The sequence below is a fragment of the Penicillium manginii genome (assembly GCF_028828005.1).
Source record: "Penicillium manginii strain IBT 31320 chromosome Unknown utg000006l:1.0-4164085.0:1.0-4166146.0, whole genome shotgun sequence".
NCBI lineage: Eukaryota > Fungi > Ascomycota > Eurotiomycetes > Eurotiales > Aspergillaceae > Penicillium > Penicillium manginii.
The window spans coordinates 1473663-1494112 of record NW_026643107.1 but is presented as its reverse complement, the minus strand read 5'-3'; the positions used below and the strand labels follow the sequence as shown (position 1 = coordinate 1494112).

General features: G+C 49.2%; 7 protein-coding genes across 7 annotated transcripts; 1 reads left to right on the top strand and 6 right to left on the bottom strand.

Annotated features, from left to right (window-relative positions):
• Positions 1-5454: 5454 nt before the first annotated feature.
• N7533_008913 (uncharacterized protein) lies at positions 5455-6722 on the bottom strand (the record flags this gene model as incomplete). Its single annotated transcript, XM_057105563.1, has 2 exons — positions 5455-6258; positions 6324-6722. 2 exons carry the CDS (start codon positions 6720-6722, stop codon positions 5455-5457), a joined length of 1203 nt encoding a protein of 400 aa, XP_056957012.1.
• Positions 6723-7151: 429 nt separating this feature from the next.
• N7533_008912 (uncharacterized protein) lies at positions 7152-7337 on the bottom strand (the record flags this gene model as incomplete). The annotated part of the gene is made up of 1 exon (XM_057105562.1): positions 7152-7337. One exon carries the CDS (start codon positions 7335-7337, stop codon positions 7152-7154), a length of 186 nt encoding a protein of 61 aa, XP_056957011.1.
• A 444-nt stretch (positions 7338-7781) lies between these two features.
• N7533_008911 (uncharacterized protein) lies at positions 7782-8760 on the bottom strand (the record flags this gene model as incomplete). The annotated part of the gene is made up of 3 exons (XM_057105561.1): positions 7782-8324; positions 8394-8537; positions 8584-8760. The coding sequence occupies 3 exons, from the start codon at positions 8758-8760 to the stop codon at positions 7782-7784; spliced, it is 864 nt and encodes a 287-aa protein (XP_056957010.1).
• Positions 8761-11173: 2413 nt separating this feature from the next.
• On the bottom strand, positions 11174-13437 carry N7533_008910 (uncharacterized protein; the record flags this gene model as incomplete). The annotated part of the gene is made up of 3 exons (XM_057105560.1): positions 11174-12380; positions 12434-12503; positions 12561-13437. 3 exons carry the CDS (start codon positions 13435-13437, stop codon positions 11174-11176), a joined length of 2154 nt encoding a protein of 717 aa, XP_056957009.1.
• Positions 13438-14914: 1477 nt separating this feature from the next.
• Positions 14915-16538, top strand: nop12 (rRNA-processing protein NOP12; the record flags this gene model as incomplete). The annotated part of the gene is made up of 2 exons (XM_057105559.1): positions 14915-15037; positions 15096-16538. The coding sequence occupies 2 exons, from the start codon at positions 14915-14917 to the stop codon at positions 16536-16538; spliced, it is 1566 nt and encodes a 521-aa protein (XP_056957008.1).
• Positions 16539-16983: 445 nt separating this feature from the next.
• N7533_008908 (uncharacterized protein) lies at positions 16984-17378 on the bottom strand (the record flags this gene model as incomplete). Its single annotated transcript, XM_057105558.1, has 2 exons — positions 16984-17160; positions 17226-17378. 2 exons carry the CDS (start codon positions 17376-17378, stop codon positions 16984-16986), a joined length of 330 nt encoding a protein of 109 aa, XP_056957007.1.
• Positions 17379-17545: 167 nt separating this feature from the next.
• On the bottom strand, positions 17546-20154 carry N7533_008907 (RNA-processing protein PTA1; the record flags this gene model as incomplete). Its single annotated transcript, XM_057105557.1, is given in 8 exon segments — positions 17546-17688; positions 17755-17825; positions 17904-18751; positions 18809-19361; positions 19426-19556; positions 19614-19682; positions 19694-19778; positions 19829-20154. The coding sequence occupies 8 exon segments, from the start codon at positions 20152-20154 to the stop codon at positions 17546-17548; spliced, it is 2226 nt and encodes a 741-aa protein (XP_056957006.1).
• Between the last annotated feature and the right edge of the window lie 296 nt (positions 20155-20450).

The following is a 20450-nucleotide window of genomic DNA, read 5'->3' as shown; positions in this document are numbered from 1 at the left end:
CTCTCAATCCTTTATGAAACCTTGAGATCTTAGGCAGCAAAAATTCCGGATGCAGGTCAAGTTCCTGAAGAAAAACATCGAAGTAATAATAGGTGGACACGCTATATCATCTGGCGACTCAGCGATTACTTCTCAACTCCTCATTCCCCGAAGCATGAGCTTAAATGACAAAGGACGGGGCCCACCATGGTCAATCCCCGCTTGTAAACCTCCAATCGTTTCTCTCGCCCCCAGGGCAGGACTCGCTATCCCCTTTCGCAAATATGCCCTAAACAAAACAAAACAAAGCCCTCTCCGAATGATCGAAATTCCAGCAATAAGCCTCTGGGTCATGTGGTAAACGTCGCCCCTCGCTCTGAATGGCCGCAAGACTCGGATAGAAGGGTTAAGCGGTAGGATGCATTAAATATGCTGGGCCAAGATAGAGGGAGTGGATGGTCTACTTTTAATGACAGACAACATCATCAAAAAGTGTACGCACGGTTCGGAGGCTCACTGTTACTAGTTGGTGTCATAATCCTATTGCAAAAAGCTTGTTGGACTCACTTATGCTCACTCCCTAGTCGCAATACAAGCCGAGTTACTTCACTGATAGCCGGCAGTGTTGCCACGAGAGCGAAAATTTGGCCATAGCCCCATTCGTTGGCAGAATTTGTGAGGTTCAAGTGAACCGTTCTTTCACAATCAACGGTCAATATCACGGTCACAGCAAGCGACAATGCCATTCTTTGACATCTTGGAACTTTCAATGCGAATCCGGCATCCCTATAAACTCTACCGAGCCACGTAGCCTGTCTTTTGATTGGTGAAGATGTCTTCAATTTTTCTTCTCTGATTCCGCTTCTCGCTGTCTTCTCGTCGTCGTACCACAGCCAGAAAGAGGTAAGAGACCACACATTTGGATTCTTGCGTCGTACGATCCACAAATCAGCCACCCGCCATTCCAAAAGTGTTTGCTTAGTTTGATAGGCGCACGACGTCCAAGCCTTGTATGATGCCTGAGAGAATGGAGTTTTCAGTGAACCAAAAAAGTGAAAGGGTCCATATACCCACACATGCCCCCGGAGCCAGAGAAATGCAGTGAGTAATGATGCAAACAATTTAAACGACCGGCTGAGAGGTCTGGTGATGTGGGAAACGGTGCCGAGTGTGCTACTTCGAGAACAAAGGTTACACTGCGGCTCGTTCCCAAGGCACGGCATGTGGGTTATCAGATATATCACCACGACGAAAAAGATAATTATTCGCACTTGTTGCGCCATAAATAAACCCGGGGAGTTTACTCTCCACGATTCTAGCAAGTGCATTGGCAGGATCATGATACTGAGCAACTCTGAAGCAATAGTAGCATGATGAAGGCTCAACGCGCCTTGCCATATGAAAATAGCCATCGTGATAACCATTGCCAAGCTTGTCATAATAAGTGTACCGTATGTGGCGCTTCGTTTCCTCTCGCTCGACGCGAAGCCGAAAATTAAGAGGTTGCATATTGTCTGGGTATATGTGGAAACGCGCATCTATAGTATATTCAGAAACTCAAGGGACTCGCTGAAAAGGCGATTTCAATATCAGAAGAGTAAATATTACTCACACCAATGCCTGCTATGTCTGGATCGGCTTGAATTACACAAGGATCCTCGCATTGTATGATGTTGGGGCAGTATATGCTGTCAACGCCGGGCCATTCACTGGAAAGACTAAGGCATATAATCAGCATTATGGGAAGGAGAAGTAAGGACCAAAGTTGGATTCGAAATGGAATCCACAATGAGCGTTTTGGCTGCCCATCCACATCGCAGAAAAACCTGTTCTCGATTTAGAATATGGTGGTGCTAAGATGCCCCAGAGACTTGAAGATGACATACGGTCTCCGGAGCCAGACTGGGATCCAGAACGGTGGGTGCGCTTTTCCAGCTAGTGCCATGGTAGATAAAGTATGATAAATTAAAAACTAGTGTCAGGAACGAACTTAAAGTAGACCGAACTCAAGCGGGTTGACCATAGACCTGCAAGTTATCACGTGTGGATGATCTCCCTAATCTGACATGCATAAGAAGCGAGTCAAACACTTGGCAATGTAAAGTTTGGGGCCAATCGAAGCCGGTCTCTAAACGCCAGCACACGTATCATGTATTATTTACAATAATCGAGATGCAAAAGAACAAACGAAACCTGGGGCTGAAGCCATGTTCGTATAATCAATCAATCACATGCAAGGTGCTACGGTAAATGATTCATACTCTCACTCACTGCATTAGCTTGCTGGGAGGGCGCTCTAGCCGGCCTATCAATGATTCTCACACGCAAAGCACCTTTGCATATTTGGCCTACGAATCCTTAAGTCAAAGCCGGCGTTAACCAAGCACCATCTGCTTTTGCCACCTGGGCATCTTCTACAGATTCTTCTACTGGCAACGTAGTATTTTTTACAAAAGGAAGCCAGCTGAAAATAACTTGAACAACTTGATATGTGTTACTAATAATTACTCATAATACTACTAGTAGGTATCAGTAATAATTTCTCCCAATTCAGCTATATACTAGTCCTATTTGCGACCCCTAAAGTTCAACTTGAACACTGATGCTTCCAAATAGTACTCGATCTTCCTAGGTGAGAAACCATTTCTAGTCGCAGCGCCTAAACTAGACATATTGTGATATCCTTACTAAAAGCAAGAGATTAAGTTTTCTAGTGGCACATAGCAGTTGTGTAATGAGAGAAAATATTATTCAAGAGAAGGTGGCAGAAGAGGGATTCTGTAGCCAACACATAAGATCAGATGATATGACTGGTGCATTAAATTTACATTAGATTTGACAGCAGTGTATCCAAAATCCATATGACTATTACATACTAATCTATGATTGGAAAGTGCCTTGGCTCATGTAGCAAAAATGATTGACCGACTAGCACTTCTCGGGATAACTATAGGTTTAGGTAGCATACAAAGTCAAACTCCCGAGGCTTTAACCCTGGCACTTGCATATGTTATCTAGTATACAATACATCTTTCTTCATCATGCGTGAGCGAGGTTTCGTGGACGTGCAAAAAAAAATTCTTTTTTTTTTGAAGAAAAAAAAGATTCAAAATAGTCAAGCAAAAGATTTTCGTACAGCTAAATTTGAGCAGAGCAATCTACAATAAGCCTCGAATAATTTCCTACTTTTTTTTAATTCACAAGACAGCATCATGATCAACACCATGTTTCAACTTCCTTCAATTTCCAAAAACTCCCATATTGTTCCTCTTTCCCCCTCCGCAACAAGTTTTAGCTTCACATCATCATTCCCGCTTATTTGAAGTGCACACAAGCCATCCCCCATCTTCGAAAGGATTTCATATCCACCGCTCACATAGTGCCGAACGCATAATTCTGGTCGTTTGGTAGTACTTTCTATCATGCAAGCCCCCGAAACCATATTCTTGAAGCGTATCCAACGGTTCTTGCCTTCCACACAGCGCCAGTGACTACCACGTCCATCAATACGAGGGACTAAGAAGTCACGACCGTATTCGAGTAATTCTAGCTGCCCATCCACCGATGTGATAACGAGACCCCTCTCGATATCACGAATAATGAAAGTCCCCCCCATTATATGGAGGTCCTATTTTCGGTGCACGATACGGTGCATGGTACGGGGGTGGAGCGACGTCAGTTTGAAACTCGGGTATACTTGTATGCGTATTAATAGGCGTCAGTACAGAATCTGATGAATAACCCAATGAAGTTTCGATATTCTCCATGATAAATTTTAGTGAGTGTGATCGTGAATTTCGAAAAGGTAAGGGATCTGCTGATCCGAAAGATAGAAATTAGAGATTATGATGATCTATTCATGACCATCTGATCATCAGCCGCCGACAGATTAGGTATATTGAGTCATGTGTCCGCCAATATCGTTACTTAATATGTGAAAAAAGAGGAGAGATATTGAGATAGAGGCCTTCAATTTATTAGAAGTGGATGGAGATGTACAGCATTTACGCGAGACTGGGTGGGTCCTATAAAAACTGATAGTGTGGTTAAAACTGAGAAGGTTATCTACATTTACTAGTTCACTAGCAACTTGAAGATCCAAATCATGGCTCAAGGAATGTTTGACCAGAACCTTATTAGACTAATATACGTCTCATGTTCTATCCAAAGTGAACGTGCACATTGAAACCCATAGCCCTTCTCCTGTTAATATTATTCTGGTGTCAATACCACTCGAAGATTGGTTTAACCATATGCCTGGCCTAGTTAAAGAAATAAACTCCCTCAGAAGATGGACAGTATTAAACTAATCTTGATTTTAGCAATAGTAGATGGTGGTTAACTATAGCAGCAAACATGAAAAGACAATTTCCTAGACTTCTCCGCCCATCAGCCAAGACCCTTCATCTCAAGTTCCAAAAACTCCCATATCGTACCACTTCGTCCCCTCTTAGCCAAAACAAGCTCCTTGTCATCGGCAGCACCTATTTCCATCGCACGGAAGTCATCCGGATAATTTACAAGTATCTCATATCCATCATTCCCATCATGTCTGAGGCAGAAGTATTCATTTTGCTTGTGGACCTCTGCCTTTGCTATGAAACGCCTGTCTGAGCAACTTTTGTCATTCCAGTATCCATAGTTTGCATTATTGTGCCCGATGAAGCCCCCCCGAAACCAAATTCTTGAAGCCTAGCCAGCGGTCCTGGCTTTCTACACAGCGCCAATGGCTGCCACGGCCAGATCGACAAGTAACAAATAGGTCATTGTTTCCGGATAGCAAGGTTAGTTTCCCATCCACAAGTGTGATGATGAGACCCCTTTGGCGATCACGGATGATGAAGGTCGCTCCATCTTCAGAAGGACCTTCAGAAGGACCTGTCTTTCGTGGAGAAGTGAAGTCTGCGTCTGACTATGATGAAGTAGTATGCGGAGGAGTCGCTCCATCGAACAAAGGTCTCATCTTCGGTGATACGGGGTCAGTGACTTTGGCGTATACCCACTGCGGAATGGTGCGTTGAGGTCTCATTGCAAGATCGGATGGATAGATTCTCGAAGTCTCGAAACTCTTTGCAGTTGGAGTGATTATTCGGGTGGGATCTACTTGAATCTACTTGATTGAAACAGAGGCAGGGGAAGATGATCTATTGATGACCACCATAAGATATGCGGGGTCGTATGTTCTCATAGACACGATGAGTGATGGGTGACGAGCCTTGGGACTAGCTATGAAATGGTAGAGGGAGATATTCATCTATTAGAAATGGATGGAGATGCACAGGAGATATTTGAGAACTTGGAATAGAATTAGACTAAAGTAGGTCCTAGATTCTCTTAGAGTAAAAGTAACAAAACTCCTTGGCACCAGGTATCGCTCCATGTCGAAGAAAGCACAAGAAAGAACCCCAGCCGATATGAACCCAAACAAAAGCAGTGTGTTGGGAACAGGGCAGAAAGAAGCAAGTATCACGACCCCTACCAAGAAGGAACAACCTTCTTCAAGAACTTCATAAACTTAAAGAACCCCACCGCATACTCGACATTCCCATACGGATCAACAACCCGCTGAGGAAACGCAATACCAGCGCCAAAAAGCCCCGGAATCTTCTCCCCATCACCAACGGCAGCAGTCTCGTGAAAAGCACCCGTCTCATGATCGAACTCCATACTCAACGGCTTCGCCTCATCCCCCACATCCTTAACCAGCTGGGGCAATGGATCTCTCGTGAATCCCACGGCCTGCGTGATATAATCACAACCCGGCAGGTTGGCACGATACATCTCCTTCTCTTTCGCCTCACCACCGGCACAATCGACCTTGGTCACGATCTTGCCCGCAGCAGAAGTAGCAAGCACGTTCTCTTCCAACTGGCTGCGCGCAAAGTCCGCCGCCAACCCCTTCAACCCCGTGTTATCGCGCAGAATCCACCCATCCATGAACTCCGCATACCGAAGCGGATGGCGGGTGAACCATTTGACACGGAGGCGCGGGTGGGAAGATTGAGCTAGAGTGACGAGGTTAAGGAGGGCCAGGATAGCGCTATGAGAGGCGCCGACAACAGCAACGGTGGTGGGCTTTGTTGTTGGGAGAGTCTCGGCGAGCAATGAGGGTTTGAGAACGGTGTCGAGGTCCAAGGAGTGGATTTCCAGGCCTGGGATTGGCACGGGCAGGTTTGTTGGGTGCGAGCCTGTGCAGAGGATTAGGCGGGATGTTTCGATTTCAAGCTCGTCGGCCTCGTTGGCAGACTTGATTCTGACGGTCCATTTTGCTTGGTCGGGCTGTGATGTCATTGTTAGCGGTACTGTTGTCGTCCGCAGGGGGTTGGGGTTGGTTCTCGGCTTACCCTTGAGGACAAAGTAGCAGCTGTAACAAAGCCCTGATAAGCGTAGACCTGCTCCATTTTGACGAGACCGTTTGTCAGACCGCGGATCATGTCGGCGGCGTAGTGCAGGTGGCAGGTCTTCTCCTGGTCCAGTTTAGCCATGGTGGTGAAGGCATTTGGGCGCGGGGTGTTTTCGATGATGGTTCGGAAGGGTTGGAGGGAGGTGGCGTAGGACTGGAAAAAGGAGACTTTGGTGTTGCTGGGGACCTCGCGATATTTGCGGTTTACTCGGCCTGACTCGAAACTGGGGTCGATCCAGGCTATTGAGCCCAGTTGTCGCTCGAGGAGGTTGCCCACGACTGCGACGCCGGCTGGGCCGGCACCCACGACCACGGCGGCGCATTTGCGTGTGGTTGTCATTTTGGGTGGGATTTGAGATATCTGGAGTCAAGAAATGGGAGGGGAAACTGGGAAGTAGAGAAGGGACAGATTTTAGGAAGAAACGGTAGGAGGGAGGAAATGCAGATGTAGACCAAAAACGGGATTGATTGGGGTATCTAAATAAAGCAAAAGTCACACGGCGCACACCGCAAGAAAGGAGGGGGTTTTGGTTCATAGTATCCGTATTTCAGCCAAGACCCCGACAGGAATGCGTCAACCTTTGAATCCCCTGGGAAGAGTCGCCCTCGCCCCTCCCGATCATCATTAGTAGCGCAGATAACGCAACCAACAACCAGTCGGACCCTCGCTAAAGGAACGGGAACCTCAACTCAGTGACACATCGCGCGGCCAGGAAGTGGGTATCGTCATCGTCTTTCCCATCTCTCGGTCGAAATGCACATTCCGCTCTTAGACCAGACAGACAGAACTCAGCTGATTATCGTGGTCCTCGAATTGGCTAATACCGGCCGAGAGAGTGAAGACTGACGCAGCGGGCCCCACTGTCGCGGACGGTTGTCGTCGGCCTGTCGGCCTGTCGGCTGTGTCGGGGCGTGCGTGCGTGTGAGCGGCGAGAGAGGGGGAAATAATGGACATGCTGGGGATGGCCTCATGGTCGAAGGGAGGCTGCCCTCAGGGGGGGTTGTCGGGGTGTTTTTCGAGTCATTAGATCAACCAGCATCATTTTCCAGGCATCTTTAGGCCAATTCCGGGGAAAGAAAGAAAGAAAGGTGGTGGTGGGCGTGCTGGTAGTCTTATACATCAACGGGCTGTCGATCTTGGCGAGCACGCAATTCTCGACACCTCAGAAATGAGGCATCCAGTGGGACTAGTACGCTTAGGACTTACGGAGTACGGGGTAAGATAGATAGACTAAACCCTGAGATCTATTCTAATTTAGGGAAATGGAAAGAAAGTAGTAATCTACATATGACTAGTCTCTCGTAATAGTAGCAGAGACCCAGTCCAGTCAAGTCCAGTTCAGCCGGCATGTCATAAGCTACGTACAAACTACTCTGCTAGTAACAACAATGACACGCCTCAAACAGCCCAGAACACCCTAGCACTCGCCGAAGAAACATGGTTCGTCCATTGTCCAAACCTCGCTCGTCCCCAAAGCGCAATAGAATCCCCAACCTCCAGCTCACGCACCACCCGTCCGTCAAGGGTATACCGACCACGGCCCTCCGTGCGTTCGATATCATGCGCCTCCGTCGACTCAGACGACACATTATCGAGGTGATGCCAGGTAATGACGCGGTTCTGCATCTCCGAAACCCTCGCGCCATTCATCTGCAATTGCTTACTTCGCGGAAGGAGAAGCTCATCGTTTGGTTCAAAGTGTCTCTTCACTTTGCCCGTCTCGTCTTCTAGAATCTCCTGCTCGGAACCGTCCACGTACATCCTTTTCTTATGCGCTTCGTGAATCACCTCCACGTCGAACCAGGTGAATGACCCTCCATACATGTCATCGTGGATCCGAGAGCCACCCTGGTCGTGAGACGAGATGTGGAAGATGATTTTGCGGCAAGGGTGGGCGGTGCGGTGCGGTAGGGGTTTAGGAGATTCCTCTTCTTCAAGAGCCTAGAGATATAAAGGGTGGTAAGCAGATGCCACGTCTTGAGGGCCATGGTCTTGCTGGGCTTGACAAACCTTCCTATCAAAGCAGAGTGGCACAGTCTTAAACAAGACTTGATCCCGATCCCATGCAATTCTCCTTTCCCCTTCCATCACATGTTCTGTCGAGGGCCAGTATTCAGCCTCGTCGATAATGGCGTCCACCAGCTCGGGGGGGTACTAGCTTCTTAAGCTTCCATTGGAGTATGTATCGAGCTTTGAGCACATCCCACAGCGTGGGAAAGAAGTTCTCTGTATCTCGATTCGGTTTTGAGAGTGAGCTTGACGCAGGCTGTGGGTCGGAAGATTCGTTGTTGTCATCATTGTCCTGGTTTTTGTCGGTGTTGCGATCTGGGAGTCCGAAGAGTCTCTCAACGTCCCGGCGTAATCGGAGGGGAAGCATTGTGAGGTGACGATGGCTGTCACTGTAGGTGTGGTTCCCGGGTATGTGTGTGTGAAGAGAGTTAAGTCAGAGTGTCAGACCAGGGGTATTTGTAGAACAAGTAGCATTGAAAAGAGAGGAGAAGAAAAGAGCCGGAAGGATGGATGGATTGAAGATCAGGCTGTAACCCCACCAGAGCTCACCCGCCCTTTAAGTTCAATGGAAACCTCCTTTTCGAGCTTTTCAAGGATTATGTCAAGGAAACCCACATTCCTATGTAATCTCCATAATAGTTCTTTGATATGCGCCTGGTGGCAATTTAAGTCTTGGAAATGCTAGTAGTTCAAATGCTAAGTTCCCCAGGTTAATTGGGTGTCTACAAGCTCTATCTTATCGTAGTCACCCCGCACGTCATCCTAGGATCCCCCAGGTGTAAACTACATATGATGCTATACATCCCTAGGGTTACAATGAGCTTGCCAGATATTCATCTAGAATGTGACAAATCGAAATTACTTTGTGGCAATGCACCATATTTGATTTAAGGGGAAGAGATTGGTATTTCTAGGAAAGGTTCGCTGAAACGACCATCGTCAATCTAACTTGTTTACATGACGTCAGCATGCTAGCACTTGGCATTTCCATTGAAACCATGCGCGCATTCAACAGATCCAAAAATATTAAGCCGAGATTAAACGTTCTCGCTGGAAAAAATCATGTACCCGAGCAGTTGTTTGCCAGGGAGGCTTTATATACCGGCTGCACCGTACTCACGATATAAAAGAAATGGCAGAGAAAGAGTTATAAGCTAGGTATTCAACTTCCACCGGCCGGGGCAATATTTGGCAAAAGTCTAGATAATTAGGTACTACTACAGAGGTACTATGCAACGAAACTTGAAATCTTTCTTCATACAAGTCTACAGGTGCCATAAGCTATCATGTTTGGGGGAAGATACAAGGGCAGTCAAAACTGCCGGTGCAGGGCGAATCTAGTATGCTGAATTCGAAGCTATCTACTCCGTACCTAGATACAGTATCATTGCGGGCTCGGAATCCCTGACTTTAAGTTCGAACTTGATATGATCACCTGGACATATCATCGAGAGCTTTAGTTGACAGCTTCCCGGCAGGGTTATGATCTGATTTTTGTAAGAAGAAAAGGTTCCTGGATCTGGATTAGAATCGTTTCAATTAACCATGGGGCGGCTTATCAATTCTATTGAGAGTATCTAGGTAGTAGTAGTAGTAGTAGTAGTAGTAGTAGTAGTAGTAGTAGTAGTAGTAGTAGTAGTAGTAGTAGTATACTTCTTTCAAGTTTCATTGCCCAGATGGTTTTGAACCAAAAAGCCCTGGAGAACTTGAAGATTACTCGACCACTCGTTGCAGAAAAATATGATAGAACTCATTACCTAGGTATCTATCTATCTCAACGTTGGAAGATTTATATCAAATAACGTCAGAGCTGGTTACCTTATAGAAGTACCTAGGTAGCCAATGCAGGGTATAATTACCTAGCACCTAGGTACGTAGTTACCTACTAGCACTAGTACTACTAGTAGTATGACTCGGAGGTGGTTGCCGTGAAACCAACAGACTAGTTGCGCTCCAAGCCCTCCAGGGTTTAAATTCGTTAACTTCGTGCCCGGTGGAGAAGGCTACGCTGAAACTGCCTAGGTAAACTACTCATAGTACTAGAAAAGGAACATAAATACTATACAAGTCATTCAAAGAACTTGAAGTCATCCGTTTAATGTCACGCCAGACTCGGACGGCGGGCATCTCGACCAAACACCATAAACAGGCCGACATATATGCGTGGTATGTACACCTACAGACGCCAACATAGAACCAAAAAGAAAGGGAAAAAAAAAACAGATAAGAGAAGATCCACTTCTCCCTGAGGAAACAACCAATGCAAGAGAGGATATGGTTACTCCTATCGATATAGAGAGGGGAAAGATCCACAAATAAAAGGGAAGAAAAAGGCACAAGTCACATACCCCCGCATAACAAACACCTCCGTATGGATAAGAGATAGGGCGAACAAAGTTGTATATGACATTGGGAATGTTCTTTCCATCCAAATCGAACTCGGCTAGGCCAAGCTAGCAGTGAGTGAGCTCACATGTCATATTGAAGATGAACTCAGGAAAACCTGGTCTGACCTGACCTACCCGGCGGTTCATACACAAACAATGCCACCCTTCTCTCTTTCTAGGTTGGAACGCTGATCAGAAATACATTTGCCGGCAGAGAGCAATAGCAGAAGTAAAACAGTGGGGAATCTTCATTAGGGATAGGAGAGATTGAGGAGATGGGATGATGTGGAGTGTCGATACAGATCGAGTGAGGACGTTTCTGTCGAGAAATTTGTTCAGTCATGAGAGTGCGTAAAGGAATTATCAGCGTTGGGCTAGGGTCATCCCCAATGCTTATCGCGCTGGCATATGACTTGATCCAGATCCCGTTAATACCTCGGTCTGTTGGGGACGGTAATGAACAGCATCAACGGGTTTCGAGGTCAGGGGAGAAGCATCTGGTTTTGGACCGACAGAGTGTTGGAACAGATTTGATCGAGCGGGAGGAGGGGAGAAGAGAGGATTGCGGGTGGAAGAGACGTCCGCGACTGGCGAACGGTGCTCGAGGCCGTGACTTGGGTGTGGTTGGGATTTTCGAACATCGAGAGGGGAGGAACTTTGGGAACGGAAGCCGGATTTACGCTCTGTGTCATAGTCCGGATGTCGCCACGACCCTTGATGTGGGTGTCGTGGGTCTTGCTCAATGCCGTAAGGGGTGTTATTGGCCGATGAATTCGCAGCCGAAGCATTCTCGGGAATAGTAGATGCTGATCCATTCGGAGCATGGACATCTACCATCCGCTTCTGAGCTGCGGGTGTCGCGAATGATGATGCATTAGGGGCCTCAAAGGCCCGCCCTTGAGGTCGATGAGGCTGAGGATATTGGTGTTGGGCTTGTTGCTGATGAATTGGATGTTGTGGGTTGGCCCACGGTGTTTGCTCCAAAAAGGCTTCTTCGGCTTCAGCTGCGGTGCGGAACATGTTGGATGACATGGCTGACATGGCACCACGATGTTGTAACGTAGAGGATGATTGTGATTGTCTTGGGGCCACAACACGAGGCTCGACTGTAATTCCCATCTTCTCCAAATCGTCGTCCAGTTCTGATGGACGAGCTCCAAGCAAGGTTGGTGCGGCTGGGAAACCAACATATTTTGCAACACCTGCCATAACTGAAACTTCTTGATTGTACGCAGCTTGGTGCGCGATTTGTTGAGATCGGCGGGTAGGGAATGGGATTACATGGTGAGGGCTCAGTTCGTCCGTCTTGAAGCGATCATGCTGGATGGCATAGAACTGCTGGCTGATGGCGCTTGAGTGGACTTCACGCACATCCCGAACTTTCTGGAAGAAAGTGCTCATAGCCTGCGCACGTTCGGCCATGCTCTTGGTAACGAGCGACTTCATGCGGTAGTAGTACAAGGTCCGTTCGTATTGGAGCTTGGCATCCCGGTAATGTTGCACACACTCGATTTGGCGCAGATATTCGGGATGAGTGGGGTTTGGTCCGTTCAGCATTTCTAGCTCACGATTAAGTTTCGAGATCCGCTCATCATAGATCCTGAGAAGAGGTTAGCAGATGGAAGGGGTCCCGCGACAGGAAGAAGTCCTTACTTATCACGCAACGCAGCAAATTCTTTTTCTAGCGTTGCTAATGACTCCATGGCAGACATCTTTTTCGCAGCTGAACAGTATGTAAGCAAATCTGATCCCAGGTAGGCTCCAGTGTCCTGCGACTTACATTCTTCTTCGACTCTGGCGGCGACCTCTGCATTGTGGGGTCCCTCGACACGTTCCACAGGCTCTTCATCTTCGACGAGGTTGTCATCCACGGCATCTTCTCCGATGAGCTCGCCGCCTTCCGTGTCCCCGTCCACATCTGTATTCCGTTTTCCTTTCCGCTTACCCTTCTTGCTTTTCTTTCCTTTGATTGTGACAGCGGGTAGGTCTGATTCGGGAAGGTCGTCAAGCGGAAGTTCGTCGTCCATGGTCGCTGTAGGGTCATCCATCATTGGCTCCGGGGAGAGGGGGGTATCGTCGTCGATTGGGTCGCTTAAATCGCTTTTGAGGGAGCTCCGGCGTTTCTTAAGTGGCTCATCGTCGCCGATTTCTGTACCAGTGTCGTCACCCAGCTCAACGCGTTTGCGTTTCTTCCCAATGCTATCTGGAAGCTCAACGTCATCGAGCAACTCCATACCTTCCTCGATAATCCCATTATTTTGAGAGGGTCGCCTCTTGCTAGGCGAGTCATCCAGCGCATGCTCCTCTGCCTCGTCCACGTCCTCCAGGGTGGTGGACTGGTGGAGTTTGCTCGGACTGGGACCAGCGCTGCCAACACTAAGCACGATGTCTCGCTTTCGAATGTTGTGAGGGGAATCTTCGAGGCGCTCGGTTTCCGCTTCCGAGTCGTTTTCAAGCTGCCTCTCGGGTTTAGGTGACTCTTCAAAGTCGGATGGCTCGTCGTCAGAAACATCGTCAATTTCACTCAAGCTGCTAGAGCGTCCATCGTCCATGAGGGGGTCATCCAAGAAGGGATTTCGTTCGCCATTGGTCATGGTAGATTCTGCCCCCGTCGTTGGGCCGACGGAGGCTTGTTCTCTGCTTTCGGCTACCTCCATCTGCAGTTGTTCGAGGCACTAAGGCAGTGAGTGGCGGTATGTAGGAGGAGAAGGGTATGGTTGGGGGGTATGGTGCCAAAGGGCTTGCTTGGCGGCGTTTGGGATGGTGGTGGGAGAGGAAGGACGTCAAGGTCACCGATCCACCAGGGAAGGGTTTCGTGGGGAGTCTGGAACAACCATATAATTGATTAGTTCAATTGCCATGCTAGCTGGGTCAAAAAGGCCCGGGTCAAGGTGGTGGAGGGGAAGTGGTAGGGTGGGAGGGAATGGTAGGTCAGCGCCTCCAGAGAAGGCGGTGCGGAGATTGATCATCGCGGCAACGCCTCCACCCCCCAAAGCCGGCAAGCGACGCTTCCTGGAGGGCCGGCAACTGCGCGCGTTCAAATCATCGTGACAAAAAAGCTCCTTAAAAACAAGATGCTTCTTTTCACCATAGCCACGAGCTAGAGGGATCCTAAATGGGACGAAGAGGTGCAAGCGACGTACCGTCTCAACAATGCGCCGGGAGCGCCGCTGGGAACGAGCAAAGCTGCTCGCGACCAAGCACGATTATCACCACCAGTGTGTTTCAGAGACACAGGTGAGCAACTAGGACCACGTCCACGCGTCTCACAGGTATAGAATGCCAGTAGAAGCTGTCGGATCACCGATGCGCCGGTGCTTAGGAGCGAGGGGAGGTCGGCTAGGAAGCGGGCAGGACCACAGTGGAGGGTCGCGGGGGGGGGCGGTCGGCATGAAGAATAGGAGGATAACAAGGATCGTTCGCAATGCTAGCGAGGGCGATGGGGGAAGCAAATCGAGCAGTAAAATCGTAACAGGGGTGGGGAGAGAGCCGAACGACAGGATGATTCCTGGGCGCCCCCATCATAGCAGTCCGTTCTGCCAGGCCCCGAGGCTCACCGCCGCAAAACCTCCAGTCACGTGGACGATGACATCGTCCGGAGACGGCGTGCATAGGTAAGCATAACATACCACATACCCTAGGTATTAGACATGGCAGTTGGCCTATGGCTATATCACATGGTTTAAGGTGGTCTGTGACAACTGAAGGGCCCATGCGATCGTATGATAGTCTGAAGGACTTCTCAGAGCTATATCAGGCAAGAATACGGACAGATTTGGATTAATGCACTGGAGATGACGACACGTCCATCTGTATCGGGCTTTTTAAGTTGACAGAAGTGAAGGGAAAACAAAGTCTGCTAATACTTTTGCATCCCGAAAAATCCTAGGCAAGTAAATACCTAATAGCTTCCAACACACAAGCATGTAAGTGAGTTGACTTTGCCCCAGAGCGCCCTCCAATCATGTGATGCGCAGCCCAGCTCCGCCCGGACCGATAAGCGCAACGAAAAAAAAAGTTCGGGGCTAGATTGGTATGCGTTGAACCCCCCCCATATAAATCAACCTCTACCCATTAAGTTCCCATTTGAAGATATTTGTTTCTTCTCGGGAATCACCATACACACATTACAAGATGGGCAAGAAATCATCCAAGACGCAATCCAAGGAGGAGAGCCAGCCGGCCACCGGTGGCCTCCCATTCATCAGCGGTAGCGCATCTTTGGACCCAACATTGTCCTCGCTCTTCGCGGCAAGCGTACGTTGCAATTATACCAGTGAAGCGAAAATAATGGAGCTGACATTTTCTGCTTTAGTCTGGACCTGTCCAAGCACCGGCGGTGAAGTACAGCAATGCTGCTGCAGGCAAGCCCTCCAAAAAGACCAAAAAGGCCGACAAGGTCGAGGCCGCCGAGGAGGATGATGAAGTGATGGAAGATGCTTCCGAGGAGAGCGAATCTGATTCCGCAGAGGAGAAGGCAGAGGAAACACAAGGCCGCAAGCGAAAGCGTGGTCCCGCGGAGGAAGTCGAAGAAACCTACATGCGCCGCCTCGCCAAAGAGGAGGAAAAAGACGAGGAAAAGCGCAAAGCCGAGTATGCCAAGCGTCAGAAGCCCGATGAGGACTCCGACAACAGCGAAAAATCCGACGACGAGGAGGAAGAGAGCAAGGAAAAGGACAGTGACGACGAGGAGAAGAGTGCTCCGCCTCCAGTTCACGAGAGCGTATCTGGCAACGCTAAGGCCAGCGAAGTTGAAAAGTCCAGCCGAACTGTCTTCCTGGGCAACGTTTCCACCGAAGCTATCAAATCCAAAACAGCCAAGAAGACTCTCCTCCGCCATCTGGCCTCCCACTTATCCAGCCTGCCCGAGTCCAGCGGCCCACACAAGGTCGAGTCGATCCGATTCCGCTCCGTCCCATTCGCCAGCGGTGGTGGTCTCCCCAAGCGCGCATCTTTCGCCAGACGGGAGATCCTCGACGAGACCACGCCCAGCACTAACGCCTACGCCGTCTACACCACCATCCAAGGCGCGCGCAAGGCCCCCGCCGCCCTAAACGGAACCGTCGTCCTGGACCGCCACATCCGCGTCGACAGCATCGCCCACCCGGCTGAGATCGACAACAAGCGCTGCGTCTTCGTGGGTAACCTCGACTTCGTCGACCAGGAGGGTATCACCGAGGACCACAATGGCAAGAAGAAGAAGGCGCGCGCATCCGCCGATATCGAGGAGGGTCTCTGGCGGATCTTCAACCAGCACACAGGCGACACCAAGGACAAGAAGACAGTGAAGAAGAACGTTGAATTCGTCCGCGTGATTCGTGACCGCGCCACTCGCGTCGGCAAGGGCTTCGCCTACGTCCAATTCTTCGACGCGAACAACGTCGAGGCCGCTCTCCTCCTGAACGAGAAGAACTACCCGCCGATGCTGCCGCGCAAACTGCGCGTCACTCGTGCGCGCAAGATGGCCAAGAAGCAGGATGATGATGGCGGCAAGAATGGTCGTCGCGGTGATCTTGCTCAGAAGACGCTTCAGGGTCGTGCTAACAAGCTACTTGGTCGCGCTGGTGCAGCTAAGATCAAGGAGGCTGGCAAAGGGGGTATTGCTGGTAACTCGATGGTTTTCGAGGGTCACCGTGCTACCGAGGCTGGAAATAGCATGAAGGTCAAGGTTAAGAGCCGTGGATCGAAGGGTAAGCCCAAGGGTCGGGGCAGCAAGCGTGCTGCGGCCTACCGTGCTGCCGGTGGTCAGAAGCCATGAACGTGACGAGCTTTTGTTAAAGTCTTTGTCTCAAAAAAACAATATTTTGTATCTTTCACGGGCGTTGAGCTGGGCATTGGAATTGTTGCAAATACCAGGTATAAAATGCATGATATCTCTCTGAACCCATTTAATAGGCAGTCCCGAGGTCGGCTGTGTCTTTATCAAAGTATTTCTGAAAGTAAGAACGTAATTCGTACGATGGTTCTCCTAGACCGAATCTACTCGAACCTCTATTTGCATCAAAATATCCATCTAAGTGATGGAACTCTAGAGGTCTATATAATAATTTAGAAAATCATCGCCTGTTACTCCACCAGATTCGCAACCCCAATACGCTGACTAGAAACACATAAATGGACCTAGCTGGTTAAGAATATGATATGAAGAATAAGAACTAGAAAAGACACGAACACAAACGCTTTTGAACAGAGAGGGGATATGTCTAATAAACATCAACAGGTTTCCGCTTCAAGTTGTAAGTAGCACAGATATGCTCTTTGAAATTTCCACAACTGATAAGGGCAAGGTCAGCTCCGTCCACGCCATCGCTGGACGGGACAATTGAACACCGATCCTCATTCTCAAAAACCTGTGCATCTTCATAGCCCTTCTCCAGGCGCTAGCATTATCATCATCATCATCACGCCGGGAAGATATCCGGGATGATAATCCCGTAAATCTCACCGTGGTCAAAACATCCGTCGCCGACGACATAATTCTTTGCTTTTGCCAGATCTCGATGAAAGCCACCGGCTGGAGGTTGGACCCGCAGCCGTAGCAGCCAAAATAGACATATTCACGGTTGGTGAACTTGTTGGTCAACACCACAGCGTTCATTCGAAATACCCGACTCAGTTGGGCACTCCGCAGCGAACGCTCCGTCCTTTCATAAACCACATACTCATCCTCAGTCTCATTTCCGAAATATTGAAAACTGCTTCTTTTCACACTTTGACATCAAAATCGACCACTGTCCTGAATGGATGATGGAGGTCGTAAGTTGCTTATGTCGATGGCTCCTGGCTGACAGCGGTCTGTGTGTCCGCTGGCTGTGCCGATGAACCATTGGAAGGTTCATCAGTAGCTTGAATAGCCTGTGGTCGCCACTTTGCCAGAACTTTCCCAGCTGCGGGCCGAGATTCCTCGTCTGTGGAGTGATGAGTTAGGACAAAAGCTTCAAAGTGAGGTATCAGGTGAAACCAGAGAAACATACAAGTGTGATAGACATGCTCGAGTGTGTCGAGACACAGCTCACGAGCCGGAGGTCGGAACATGATCAAGTACCTGGAGAGTAGAAAACCACACGTCAGTACCGCAGAAAAAAGTGGTTTGGGGGTTAGGGGACGATAAGTGAAATCTTACATAAGGGCTTGGACGCAAAGATTCACACGTTCAGGGTCCTTTGCGAGACTGGCAATGCGCTGGGTGATAGGAATTGTGATCTCAGGAACCTCGCTGAGGAAGCGCACCGTGACCTTGATATCGCGCGAGTCCAAGTATGGCAAAATTCCATCTAAGAGTCGTGTCGCCCAGCGATCATAGTGAAGCGGGACGACAGGCTCTTCCTCTTCGCCGCTTTCATCACGTCGAGCGGCTGCAGCCTTCATCTGTACTCTATCATTGTACCATTCCTCGTTGAGCCATCCAATACCGATATTAAGTCGGCCACGGAAGTCCTCCAGAACGTGCCGATACAACGTCTCGCGAATAGAATCCGAAATCGTCGTTTGTCTGCGAGAGGCAACTGCGGACTCTCCCTTGCCACTTGGTTCCAGGCCAGCTGGGGCGCGAGTGGCAAGGCGCGTGAGGAGCACGGCCCAAGCATCCCGATCAAAAGTGCTTCCAGCCAGCCGGGAGAAACCGAGCTGTTGGGTTTTTCCTTTGTTTGTCGCGGGAGCGGTCTCGTTCAAGGTGATCATGCTGAAAACGCGCGCAACGGCGCTGCGGCCCACATCGGCGGCTTCTTCCTCGCTGAGAGGGGGTGGCTGAGGCAGAACGAATGGGCCCAGTGATACCAAGTCCGGCTGTAGATCTGCTACTTCATGGGCTGCAGGAGTTCTCTCATCCACGGCGCCTTCGGCTACATCCATGGGCTCATAATCTGGCTCATAATCGTCGTCTTCGTCGTCGTCAGGTGAGGTCGCAATCTGCTGTTGTTGACGCTGCAAATTCTGTTCTTTTGTTATGGACTCGTATCGATTCCGGACAGCCTGAAAGCGCATTTAGCTATAGTCTCTTATAGAAGATGTTTCCATGTATATGCTTACATCAATAGCCTGTGTAAGCATGGATGGGTTAACGCGTTGAAGTAGGGGTAGAGTAATCTTCACGACGAGGTCGATGGGAAGCTGCGTAACATCAAATGAGGACAGTGCGGCGTCTTCAGTCAATGTAAATAGCTTCTCGTAGCTCGGAGGCCCCGGGGCCATTGGGGGAATCTTCATCAGTGGAGGGGCAAGTGCATCTAAACGAGCCCGCTTTGCGGTATCCAAACCATCTGTTGGTTCAATGGGAAATGCACGTTTCCGAGAGGCGTCTTCTACTTCCTCTAGCCTAGCTTGCATGAGACGCTCAATGTAAATTTGCATCTTACCCACGTAAGGGTGGTTCTGGTTCTTCTTGATGATGTTGACGAGTAGGGCTCTAGCGGTTCGCTCCATAGATTTGACATTGACTCGGACGGTTGGCGTGAATGGGGGTCGGACATGTCTAGTTGGGAAGAACTCTAGCACAGTGTTGATGATCTTGTTGGCGATAGACTGGCGAGTACGGATGAGTGGCGAGAGACAATTCAGTGTTGCATTGACGATTAGCACATCACTAGGAAAGGGTGAGTATAAAATTTTATATCGAATGTAATGCCCAGGTGGGTGTCAGGTCATACCATAACTCTTCTTGGAACACGCCGAGGAGTCGATCAAGCAAGCCCGATGCCTCAGCCTCGAGATAGGAGATTTTGAGAACGGGATGAGTTCGAGGAACAATGGCGAGTGATGTCTCATTTTGCTCAGGTCGCTGTAAGAAAGATCAGTATGGAGGAGGCCGCGCAAGGTAGACTTATATAGAACATACTCGTGGGTCTGATATCAGCCCGGGCGTCTGAACTTGAACCACGCGCTGCAGGAACTTGACGCAGCAGATCTTGACTGGACAAGGAAAGAGTCCATCTTTCGCAAGATGTCTTCTTTGATCATTGTCATTGTCTCCCATGATTTATTATCGCCGGGGTGGTTCACGCTGCCAATCGTTAGTACTGAAAACCAATTCAACCATTCTCCAAAACATACATATGTCGAAACACCAAGGGGTACAAGCTGGCCGCGGTTTGAACTAAGGCTTGTAGTACGGCAATATCTGTCTCAGGAAGAGCAAGAGTGTCTTGAATGGTCTGGAGCACATTTGGCGCAAGTTGTTCCTTCAAAGATACGGACAGAACCGGACTAGAGAAGGTCTCAGCCATAAATTCCGCCCCCCATCTTCGCAGTTCGACCCTCGAATTAGCTCCGACGATAGGCAGAATTCCATTGACGATCTGCGGGTAGAGAGCAGCGTCACCGAGGACGAGGTTGCGAGCTGCATTCAACTGATTGAGTTGTACGGCAGTTTGAGCCATGGCGAAAACGGTAGGATTTTGATGAGGATACGCGGTTCGTCGAAAGGCAAGGGAGTAAGGTCGGCGCAATAGGCGATCAGGGCGTGTTTGCTTGCTTCTCGGATCGAAGCACGATTAAAGCAGCGCGCTGTTAGAGGACAGCCACGCGCTAGTGATTGGTGATGCTGCAACGGATGGCGATGTATGATCTGCGAGGAGAAGATGAATGAAGGAGGGGGGTATGGACGTGGGTTGTTCAGAAACAAAGGATGGATACGCAAGAAGCAAAGGTCCGCAGGGGCCGAGAAAAGATGGGG